This window comes from Nyctereutes procyonoides, unplaced genomic scaffold (assembly GCF_905146905.1).
Source record: "Nyctereutes procyonoides isolate TBG_1078 unplaced genomic scaffold, NYPRO_anot_genome, whole genome shotgun sequence".
Taxonomy (NCBI): Eukaryota; Metazoa; Chordata; class Mammalia; order Carnivora; family Canidae; genus Nyctereutes; species Nyctereutes procyonoides.
In genome coordinates this window covers 47,851,862-47,864,219 of record NW_026575135.1, presented here as the reverse complement: position 1 = coordinate 47,864,219, position 12,358 = coordinate 47,851,862, and the positions used below count along the sequence as shown (strand labels likewise).

Here is a 12,358-nt window from a genome sequence, read left to right as displayed (position 1 = left end):
GGATGTACAGAGGTTGTGTGTCCCCAAGGTCAGTGAGTAAGGGAGTGAGAGCTGAGGGTCATAACTGGTGAGCTGGGTGATGCTTCTTTTCACCATTTTTTTTTTTTTTCCTGCTCTGCAGTTTAGCACTGAGGGCTTTTCTTTCATCTTATGAAAGGGCAAGGCTGTGCTTCAGGGTAATGATAACAGCTTTTATACTTGACTCTTCCTCCCATATCAAGTTAATGATTTCTTTATGTCGCTCTTCAATTTAAAGTGTATTGAGGTAAAAAATTTATTTTGTTGGAAATATTAACCTTTTTGTCAATAATGCAACGCCCGCGTGTCCATTTTAATTGCTTCATTCTTTGCCTACCTCCTTTGGCTGTGAGCAGCTTAATAGCTAAAGAGCAATCAGTTTTCCCTTTTAATTTTGCTTTTTTCTAAGTCCTTTTTCAATTTCATGAATTGAGAGTGAAATAAGGAAAATGCCATTCACGAGATCTTGCCTATAAAAACTATGTATCATTTAGTATCCCTTTCCCCACAGCCCCAGAGCTTGCATTAAAATAGGTCTCTTGGGCAGCCTGGGTGGCTCAGTGGTTTAGTGGTTTAGCGCCGCCCTCAGCCCAGGGCGTGATCCTGGAGACCCAGGATGGAGTCCCATGTCAGACTCCCTGCATGGAGCCTGCTTCTCCCTCTCCCTCTGCCTGTGTCTTTGCCTCCTTCTCTTAGTGTGTCTCGTGAATAAATAAAATCTTAAAAAAATAAAATAGGCCTCTTATTTTAATGAACTTGCTACAATTAGATTGTATCTCATTCGTTGTTTTGTGTATTAAGAACCAAAAAGTAAATGTAACTGGTATGCTTTTGAGTTTTGAGTTGGATTATCATTACTTGTTGCATTGCCCCATGCTCCATCTGCACCCCAAAGTACTTCCCATTATGCAAGACTTATTGGCTTTAATGAGTCTTTTTACTGCAAATCAAATGATCTGCATTATTACTTATATTCTGTGGTTTGCTGATAATGCACAGTAAAGTAGCCCTGAAGAAGGCTCTTTAAGGAGTATTTGAATTGAACACTGACCTTATATGGTCCACCTGTGACATCTTCAGTATTTTATCAGCGCTTCTGTATAATACTGTAGACTGAAATTCTTGTAAATAGCAAATGAAACGAAGCTTCATTTTCTTAGGACTGTAGTATGTTTAAAGAAGTTGGTGTTCTTGGGGGGTGGGGAGGAATGCTGACCTTGGATTCCAAAAGAATTTGCTAAGCCTGTTGAGCTGGTCTGCTCATATTTTCAAAGGTCTATAAATTCAGATGCATGAGGCCATGCAAAACAAGTGTCTTGCGTGTACTGTTTTAACACGTCATACCCAAAACAAGTGTTGTTGGCTGAGCTTAACCACCTAGTCAAATTTTAGGATGGTCTAGTGAAGGTAGTAGATGAACCTTGTTTTCAAGGAACATCCAGATTCTTTTCTCTTGGAGCATCAGTAGGAATGACCAAGGAAGCATTCATTGCCCATTCTTCACGCTGCTCTAGAAGTGTTGGCATATCACTAGAGCCGATTAACTGATGTTTAGGCAGACACCCTATCTAGCTGTACTGAGAAATTACTCAGGCAGTTAGAAATAGGAACTTTTAAAGTGTACTTACGATAACAAAATAAATAGAAATGATTATTGTATCATCTGGGTGGTGATTTACAATTAAAGCCTTTAGAGGGGATCCCTGGGTTGCTCAGTGGTTTGGCACCTGCCTTCGGCCCAGGACATGATCCTGGAGTCCCAGGATCCATTCCCACGTCGGGCTCCCTCCATGGAGCCTCCTTCTCCCTTTGCCTGTGTCTCTACCTCCCTCTGCTCTCTGTCTCTCATGAATGAATAAATAAAATCTTAAAAAAAAAAAAAGCCTTTAGAAAAGTACCAAATAGCCAAACTGTTTAAAATAGTTCATGATATTTTAATAAATTCACAATTTCTAATCCTGTTACTAGAGATGCTTGTATTTATATCCTGCCTCTTCCTAAAATTAGATTTGATAAGGCTCATTTCAAATAAAGATATACATCATAAAATAATGTAGATGTAGAAAATCAGAACCTATGAAAAGAATAATAGTGTTGAACCATAATTACCATGACTGCATTTGGATTTGGCGAGGAACTTCCTGGTAGCAATGGGGGGGAGGGATGAAACAATGAATTGTTTAGTTCTTGTCTTTTTTTTTTCCTTTTAGGACTATTTATTTATTTGACAGATTGAGAGAGCACAAGCATGGAGAGTGGCAGAGACTGAGGGAGAAGCAGGGACCCTGGTGACACAGGGCTCAAGGCTCCATCCCAGGACCCTGGGATCATAAACTGAGCCAAAGGCAGACACTTAACCGGCTGAGCCTCTCAGTTGCCCCACTCCTTGTCTTTAGAATGGAGGGAAGATGCCCATTTTTTCATGGGAAATAAGTCTACCCTACCCTAAAAAATGTGAAAAGAATGCTTACATGGGTCTTTTATATATCTATATATAAAGATTTAATGATTAAATAGATAGGGCCTCAACATTTTATTATCTAAAACACTGACAGATTCCACATTACTCTTTTTTTATTCTCGTAATCTCTCTCTTAAAAGGCAAGGTCATATCATTCAGTTGCCACTGAGTTAAGATGCAAAGAGCTGTGATCTGGTGAGGTGCCTAGCATGTGGTCTTCAGCCTCCCAGTGACAATATTGGGGAGGACAGAGGGCTGTGAGTCCGGTGCTTCCTTTTGATCATCCCAGTATAGCTTTCTCCTTTCTTTTTAAAAATGGTGTACAGGGGATCCCTGGGTGGCTCAGCGGTTTGGCGCCTGCTTTTGGCCCAGGGCATGCCTGATCCTGGAGTGCGGGGATCGAGTCCCACATGGGGCTCCCGGAATGGAGCCTGCTTCTCCCTCTGCCTGTCTCTGCCCCTCTTTCTCTCTGTGTCTCTCATGAATAAATAAATAAAATATTTTAAAAAAATAAAAATAAAAATGGTGTACAACCTTTGTTTATGTTTTATTTTATTTTTAAAGATTTTATTTATTCATATGAGAGAGAGAGAGGCAGAGACACACAGAGTGAGAAGCAGGCTCCATGCAAGGAGCCCGACGTGGGACTTGATCCCAGGACTCCAGGATTACCCCTGGGCCAAACCGCTGAGCCACCCAGGGATCCCCTTTGTTATTTTTTAAATGTATTTTATAAAGAGCATATGTTTACTTTTTTATTACTCAGTTTGGCTGGATTTTTTTTTCCAGTTAGAGAGTTTTGTGCATACACATTCATTACCTTTATGACATGTGGATTGATTTGTACCATTGCATTTTGTTCTTTCTCCTTAACCCTCTATTTCCATCCCTCCTCTGTTTCTAAGTATCTTTCCTCTTTTGGATTGATTGAGCCCTCTCACCTCGTATTTTTTTCCCCTTCTTTGTAAGTAGTAAACTGTTTTATTCGTAGTGGCTGGGTGTGTTACAACATGCATGTTTAAACTCAGAGGTTTAGGTTAATCAGTATCTTCTCCTCTTTCTTTTTTTTTTTTTTCTTTATTTATGAGAGAGAGAGAGAGAGAGAGAGAGAGAGAGAGAGAGAGAGAGAGAGAGAGAGAGAGAGAGGCAGAGGGAGAAGCAGGCTCCATGCACCGGGAGCCCGACGTGGTATTCGATCCCGGGTCTCCAGGATCGCGCCCTGGGCCAAAGGCAGGCGCCAAACCGCTGCGCCACCCAGGGATCCCTCTTCTCCTCTTTCTGAAATAATGTCAGAATCTTAGAATGCTTTAACTTCCATCATTCTCCAATTCAAGTATTACTGTTGTCCAGTACTTTGGTTCTTTTAAGCTTTAGCCCCATTGATGTTTCTGTATTCATTTTTTTAACTTTGCTGAAATTGTACTTGATAGATTATTTTCATTGCTTCTCCTTTCTTTTCGCATGTTGTTAAGCCTTCGATCTGGAATTACTTCCCTTCTTCCTGAAGCATTTTTGTTAGAGACTCTTAGCTAGGGGAAAGATCTGTCTGGCGTAAATGCTATCAACTTGTTTTGGGTTTTGTTGTCTTAATATCTTTATTGTGCCCTACGTGTTGGAAAAATAATTTCATTGAATGTACAGTCCTAAGATGATCTCTGCATGATGAGCACTCCCCCCCCCTTCCCCCTCCTGCCATGATTTGAAGATACTATTTCCCCATCTCTGGCTTCCATTGTTGCTGTTGAGAAGTCAGCATTCAATCTTACTGAGCTTGCTTTGTGAATAATTTGTATTAACTTTAAATATCTTGTCTTTGTTGTTGTAAAGCTTCACTATAGTATGTCCAGGTATGGATTTTATTCACCTTGCTTAAAATTTGTCTACTGAAATCTGAAACTATATTTCATCCACTCTGACAAATTTTTAACCGATACCTCTTTCACTGTTGCTGCTCCCCCATTCTCTGTCTTTCCTTATGAATCCCTCATAGTTGAATAGTAGACCACAGTCTAACTGCACATCTCTTAATTCCATGTATCGTTTCCATAAATAATTTGTTCAGTTTGACTTTACAGATTAATAATTCTCTAACAGTATTTAGTCGATATTATTTTCAACTTCTAGAAGTTACTAATTTTCTCTAGAAGTTCTACTTTGATCCTTCTCCCAATATGTCTAGGCATTTTTTGAATACGTTTTCCTTTGCATACTTTTTCTTCTAACACGAGGAACATATTTTTTAATACTCCAGTTTTGATCATTTGAGTATCTGCAGTCATGGATCTGATTACACAATTGTTTAGCTTACTCCTGCCCAAGATAGCTTATTTCTTGTGTACATCTTGCATTTTTTTATAGTAAATTAACATTCCTGGCATTTTGCATAGGAGAATTCTTTGAGACCAGGGTTTAGACTATCTTCCATCAGAGAAAATTTCCATTTATGTTTGCTCCTGCCAGTTGTTTAGGGATACCGCTAACACATAACCAGATCAGAGACATTTACCTCATGAGGGCCATGGTGTTGTTGACCCATTAAAAACCCAAATTCTGATCACAGAATGGCTCATACTCTATTTCTCTTATTTACCACCCCCGTATAAACAGTTTCCAGTGTTTGCTTTTTCCTCTTTGAATTTCTGCCTTCTCATAGCCAGCTTTGGATAACTTTCCTTAATTAATTAATTACCTGGTTAGCCCTGCACTTAAAAAAACAAAACAAAATACAAGTTTTGTTTTTAAGATTTTATTTATTTATTAATGAGAGAGACACAAAGAGAGGCAGAGACACAGGCAGAGGGAGAAGCAGGCTCCCTGCAAGGAGCCAGATGTAGGACTTGATCTGGCACTCTAGGATCAGGCCCTGAGGGAAGGCAGGCACTCAACCACTAAGCCACCCAGGTGTCCCCAAACCAAGAATTTTTGGGGTATAAATTATAGGCTATGAACTTCACCTTCACTCCCTTTTTTTAACTATACAATTCAGTGATTTTTACTAAATTTACAGAAGAATGCAGCCAGTACCACAATTCAGTTTTGAATTTTTCTGTCTTCCATGCTTGCTTCATTTTTTAGTGCCTCATCCTCTGTTCCGTCATCATGTCGCTTGTGGATTTGGGAGTAATTAGTAGAACTGGTTCTGAAATTTATATGATGTGCAGTTGGGACTTCTCACTTAATGCATGGCAGGTTTGGAAAGTTGGGTTATTGTTATTCACTTTTTTTTGAGAGATCATACTCAGCCATTTTAAAGAGGATAACTTAGGTGGTAGCTTGACCCAAAGCCATAATGGTGAGTAACTTAGGTTTTGAGCTTCAATCTCTTCAGCCTTATGGTTGTGGTATCACTACTTAGACTTCAAAGCTCCCTTTTCCAAAGTACTTCTCACTTGTTTCTCTCCCACAAAATGGGTATAGGCTATTATTAGGTCATTAATAGTTCCTTAATTTATTACCCCAAACAAAAAGAAATCTTCACTTTCTTCAGATGCTCCAGAATAAAGGGCAGTGGAGCACCTCAGCCAAATATGAATGAGAAGTAGTTTACTCAAGGCAGTGGGAAACAACTAGTATTTAAACAAACTTCAGTTTCATTTAAAGTTAATACATGTATAATAGAGAATTGTCAAAATGGGGTGTTTTTCTACTATAGAACTTAATAAATTTTATTTCATAGAAGAAAATCTAGTATAAAGGTAGAGTTTTCCTAAATGTCTGGAAAGTTGTCTTTTCTATAACGTCTAGATGTTATATTTATTGGCTGACACAGCCTGGCTGTGACTTTTTTTTTCCCTCCACAGTATAAGTTGTTACTGCAGTACTCCTGAAACCAGCAAAAATTGAGGGCTTTTTGTTTTGTTTTGTTTTAAATCACGGAGTTGTTGGTTTTCTGAAATGTTCTGCTCTTCTACAGGGCCCAAATTTACACAGTGTAGGCGTAAGTAGTGCAAGAGGCCTTCATGATTTCAAAGCTAGTGGTCAATCTTAAATCTTAGCCCACTTCTTGCATTAACAGGAATCAAAGATGTTTAAATTGTGAATACACAAGTTACTGTGATAGGAGAGAGACATTTATTCTCACAGCCAATACAGAGGTACTTACAGTGCTGTGCCAGGTTCTCTACAAGTTAGCTGCTAAGTATTTTTATTTTAAACTTCAGAATCTTATTCAGTTTCAGTATTAATTACTCTCCCAAATTTCTAGAGCTCCAGAAGGATACATTAAGGGAAACCTATCTCCTCACCCTCAGCTCTCACTGTCGTCCAGCCTGGCGGTAGTAGATGAGGTTAACATCTTGAGTCTCTCTGAGAGCTGCAGAGCTACGTTTGAGATGTTGCACTTGCAAATTTGTCATAGAAGTGAGTAGCCCTGTCCCTGAAGGGTGAATAGAAGCTCATTCATCTGGAGAAGACTGTCAGTGACAGGCTCCCGCTTCCTCCTCCCCAGCCAGGCAGGGTGGCCTCCTGAAACAGGCAATGTACTCTTGGAGAACATTACTGCCTCAGCAGTGCATCAGAAACCATTTTAAGTAATGTTTTAAAATAAAGAACAAGTCTTCCATAACCATTATTTTAGGGTTTGCATTAGAAAACAGGAAAGATGGTTCACAGAAGTTAGCCATTTCAGCCCTAGCCACACACCATGCTCAAGTGTCTCATCTGCAGTGGATGGTAGTTTACATAATCTTTGCTACTTAATTCAAGTATTTTTCTAGGTTTTACAGATTCATAAAATTGGGAGAGTATAAACTGAGGTAAAGTTGTGGTAGTAATGACTAGAGAATGGAAGATAGAAACACAGTGACAGACCTTCCTGAATTTAACACTTGGCTGGCCTCCCAAGTGGCAGGAGTGGTGTGGGGATGCTGGGTGTTTGTATGCTCACTTCACCAGGAATTGTCATTAGTCCTAAACTGCTAATTCAGTGATGAACCTTCCAATTTTATATTTGTTTTTCAAAATGTCTTTTTAAGGAATTGAAGCAATAGGAGTTACAGATTCATGAACATGTCTAATTTAAGCTTTACCCTTCACTGTAGCATCACTGTACATTTGAGGAATAATGTTTTTTAAAAGTTTTGTGTTCAATGAAATACAGTTTTGGTCATGTTTTGCAGTAATTTTTTTTAAGAGAGGGAAACAGTGGGGGGGGGGTGGCAATGGAAGAGGGAGAGAGAATCTTAGCAGACTCCCTGCTGGGCACAGAGCCCAACACTGGGCTCCATCCCAAAACCTTGACATCATGACCTGAGCTGAAACCCAGAGTGGGCAGCTTACCTAACTGAGCCACCCAGGCACTCCTGCAGTAACCTGTAAACAAATAGAAATCTACAGCCAACTTTATCTGTTACCATTGTGAAGACTAGTGCCTTGTTCCCCAGGTCCAGTTGCTATTAGAAAGTGGAACTGTAATCTTTAGAGGGAGTATAAATGTTAGTTCTTTATAGGATTTTGAAGGCCTCTAAACATTAAAGATCTGATTTAATTTTTCATTTCCTTACGTGTTATGTTTAAATTGCACATTATTTCTTTGTTTCTTCTTATGGTTAGTCATTGCTGGATCCTGATAGTGAACAGGCTTACAGAAAGCTGATAATCCCTAAACATACTACTGCAAATAACAGCCATAATAGTATGTAATTTTTCTTGTGCCTTTATGTGCTTACGTTGGGTAAAGGAGTGAAAATCAAAGGTTATTGCCCTTGCCCTTGTTTACTCTGGCGTTTAAGCTTCCAGAAAGTGCCTCTGCCATTCAGCTGCCTGCACCTCTGTCATTCATAACTCTATTTGCAACTGGGGGGAAAGATGTGTCTTAGCGCTGTGTGTATTCATTTGGTCCTTGGGATTGCTAATGGAATTGGCAAGCCTGTTCATTTAGAAACATGGGTAAGTGATCACAACCCTCACAGTTGCTACAGAGTGGCTTTCTCAGCAGCAGCAGGGCCTCCACAGAGCAAGTATGACACAACTTGGGAAGATAGTTCCTGGCTACCTGAGCAGAGTCAGGAAGATGCTTGGGTGGGAAGGAAAGGATTAGTTCAGATGAGGCAGTACCATTCAGGAAAGAGTTGAGCAGTCAGTGCTTTGAAAAATGCAGTCAAAGGACAGTTTTTCTCTTAACTATAGGACATCATCCCTATTTTGTTTTACATTTCTGATGAAGATGGTCTTGGGTATATCTTGATGTTGTCTTAACACTATTTTCCTTTTTTTTTTAAGATTTTATTTATTCAAAAAAAGATTTTATTTATTCATGAGAGAGAGAGAGAGAGAGAGAGAGAGAGAGGCAGAGACACAGACACACAGGCAGAGGGAGAAGCAGGCTCCCCACGGGGTGGGACTTGATCCCGGACTCCAGGATCATGCCCCGGGCCGAAGGTGGCGCCAAACCACCAACCCACCCGGGCTGCCCTTAACACTATTTTCTTAGGTGAAAAATAGCTTTGTGTTCAAGTAAAACTCCTCTTGGCTTAGTTAGCATCCATTCACCCGTCACATGAGAATAGCAACTCAGAATTTCTATTTCTTCAAGAACAGCTGTGTAGTATATTTTTATTTGAGAATACCAACTATTCTTTCTTGATGCCCTTGGTTCCTTAGCTTTTCTCGTGTTGTTGTCTGTACCATGAGAACCTCTTACTGAAGCTGCTGTTGGAGCAGGTTAGAGCACATGTAAAGCCTGAGTTATATGCCCTGAAATCTCTAAGGTTCTGCCACCAGTTACAGTGTGACCTTTGTTACAAGTCTATATAATCTCTTTAGCACAGAGATTTTAAAAAATTCATTTATCTTCCAAAGTAGGTAACCAATCTGTGAGAAGTTAAACACCATTGGTGCTCTTGGCATGTGTTCTGTAGAAGATCAGGGGTGGGAGTAGGTATACCTGTGTTTTCTTTAGGGATCAAAAGGAAAATCTTCGAAGATCTTTTTATGGTGTTCCTTTCTTCTAGGTTGCCAACTTGGCCTGTTCCATCTCAAACAATGAAGAAGGTGTAAAGCTTGTTCGAATGTCAGCAAGCCAACTAGAAGCCCTCTGTCCTCAGGTAAGGTATGACCATGAATGTTTATGATACCACCAAATTGGATTTCGGTTACAGTGGAGATGAGGTTTATTTTTTTTAGTTTTGTTTTTAGGATTTTACATGGAAGTCTTGTGGGGTACAGAACACCAATCCAGAGTTCACATAGCTTGGAGAAATTTGTGTTTAACTTCAAATGACATTTCCCTGAGGCATCACATGTTACTGTCCCCTTGCCCTTCATTTAAAATGCATAGTATGCTTCACTGCTGGTAAATGGAGGGGGATAGTGACCACAGTATTCGGTCTGTACCCTCATTGAGAGAGGGCCATCTACAACATCTGGCAGTCCTGAAATTCGGGTAGTTATCCTATGAGCATGAAGGAGTAACAGCCACCCTCCTATAATCCTTCTTTTAAAAAAAATTTTTTTTTAAGATTTTATTTATTTATTCATGAGATAGCAGAGAGAGAGAGAGCGCGCGCGAGGCAGAGACACAGGCAGAGGGAGAAGCAGGCTCCACGCAGGGAGCCTGACATGGGACTCTCGATCCCAGGTGTCCAGGATCACACCCTGAGCTGAAGGCAGTGCTAAACCACTGGCCACCCGGGCTGCCCTCCTATACTCCTTCTTAATGCCTCGGATTTGGATCTCTGTGTTGGAGAGAACAGGATTCAAGACCCACAACCATTACTCTGTAATGTCCTAAAGTAGCATTCTGGTACAGATAGTAATAATGTAATCCAGCCTGCTCCTGAATTATAAAAGCTCAAGAACTTTTCTCCATTTATAATGGCATATTGGAAGACTAGTGATTAGGCTAGGTTAAACACCTGGGACTCTTAAAAGACTCTGAAGCTGGGGATCCCTGGGTGACTCAGTGGTTTGGCGCCTGCCTTCAGCCCAGGACATGATCCTGGAGTCCTGGGATCGAGTCCTGTGTGTCGGGCTCCCTGCATGGGGCCTGCTTCTCCCTCTGCCTGTGTCTCTGCCTCTCTCTGTGTCTCTCATGAATAAATAAATAAAATCTTTAAAAAAAAAAAGATTCAAGCTTATAGAAGAACAGTTGCTTTTTGTTAAATGCCCAGTGTGTTGCCTGCCTCCTGTGAGAGGAATGGGCTGTGTCTGTGGGGCCTGAAGCTCCTTGACAGTCCCAGGTGTTCTTAAACAGTATAACTGCTGTTTTCCATGGAAAGAGGTTCCCTCTCCGATTTCTCACTTCGAGACTGCTCATTAGCATACCGAGGATTTACATTTACTCTCTAAATGTCCTGCCAGGTGGCAGTGGCCACAGATAAAGAGAAACAAAGCAGAGGGGCAACCAGCTTTAAAATATTTTGAGGGCAGCCCCGGTGGCTCAGTGGTTTGGCGCCACCTTCAGTCCAGGGCGTGATCCCGGAGACCCGGGATCGAGTCCCACGTCGGACTCCCTGCATTGGGCCTGCTTCTCCCTCTGCCTGTGTGTGTGTGTGTGTGTCTCTCTCTGTGTCTCTATGAATAAATAAATAAAATCTTAAAAAAATATATTTTGAGATCTCATTCATGTAAATAATTCCTGACAAGCAAGGCCACCACAATGAGTAGCACCTGGTTATTAATCTGGGCTCCTAACTGGTGCACAGGTTTAGGGCATTTGTTCCTATCTCACCCATGTGGATCTAGCGTGCCAGTGAGAGTTGGTTTGTCTAAACACTAGTATGATGGGCTGATTGTGAATCCATATTATATTATGGGCATCTTTCCTGTTTTAATCCAGTCATGAAATCTGGTAGCTGCTGTAAAGATAAAAACCACAATGGATTGAGTCACCTGTAGAAAGTTCATGGATGACCGAGTTATATGAAGTAAATTTAGAGTAGATTTCTAAGATTTGGCCTTCTTTTCTCAAGTTTGCCATTTTACCCTATCAGCACTTTGTTTTTAATGTCCTTGGTTCTCCATTTGGTTTTGAAATGCTTGAAAAGTGACAATACTTTCACATACCAGCTGAAACAGATGGTAACATACGCTGATCACACCTACCAAGATTATTTATATAAATGATCTTAAAGCTTAGGAGAAAAATTGTGTGGAGAGTCTTGTAATTCATAATGAAATGTTGGTATGCATAAATCATGTGTGGCTGGGGGCCATGTTGGCTGGTTTGAGTTTGCCCTCAGAGAGCAGTGTTTCTGCCTCTCTTGGGTGGTTTCATTTCTCCTGCTAGGACACACCCTCTAGGAGAGTAGGCCTAAACTATGCCCAGATCACTTGGTATTGAGTGTATGTTCTGGATACAAAGACGTTTCTCTAAGTGTGTTTACCCCCCAGACCCTGGCTTAGGTTCATTCCTGCCCATGTGCACAAGCAGGGCTGGGCAGGCTCACAATTGCAAATAGAGCAGATGTTTGCAGGCATGGCAGGGACAAACTGTGCCATTTCTACGTGGGACAGCTGCAACTCTTCTCCAGCCCATTGTTGTTAGGTCCTTTTCATTATTTTTGAAGAGAAGTCAGCAATTGAGATTTTTCTGTCCAGTCTCCATTTTAAATGATTGGTAACTAATGAAAAGTTATGAAATTCTTTGAGGATGGCAAAGAATTACGCTCTTCTGGGACTGCATCTGGCTTTCTCTGGCCCATGTGTTGCACCCTCAGAGGACCTCTTCTTCAAAGGAGCTGGTGGCCATCCCTCTGAGAAAGAGGGTTTTCAGTGAAGCCTTCTCCTCAGTCTTCATCCTGATGTGGGCAGCAATCTCCAGCACCAGGGCCCTTGTCCTGAGGTCTTCCCGTCCACAGTCAGTGGCTTGTTTGATAAACAGAGTCGAAGCAAGTTAATCCACTAGGCTAAATAGTGTGCCAGGAGTTTAAGGTCGGGTTT

General features: G+C 40.9%; 1 protein-coding gene across 1 annotated transcript in view; it reads left to right on the top strand.

Annotated features, from left to right (window-relative positions):
* The window catches only part of CTNNA1 (catenin alpha 1), a 183,902-nt gene that overhangs the window by 144,941 nt on the left and 26,603 nt on the right, over positions 1-12,358 (top strand). The window contains exon 10 of the mRNA XM_055301731.1: positions 9,430-9,522. Within this exon, the coding sequence (XP_055157706.1) occupies positions 9,430-9,522 (93 nt within the window). The remainder of the gene's footprint in view (positions 1-9,429; positions 9,523-12,358) is intronic.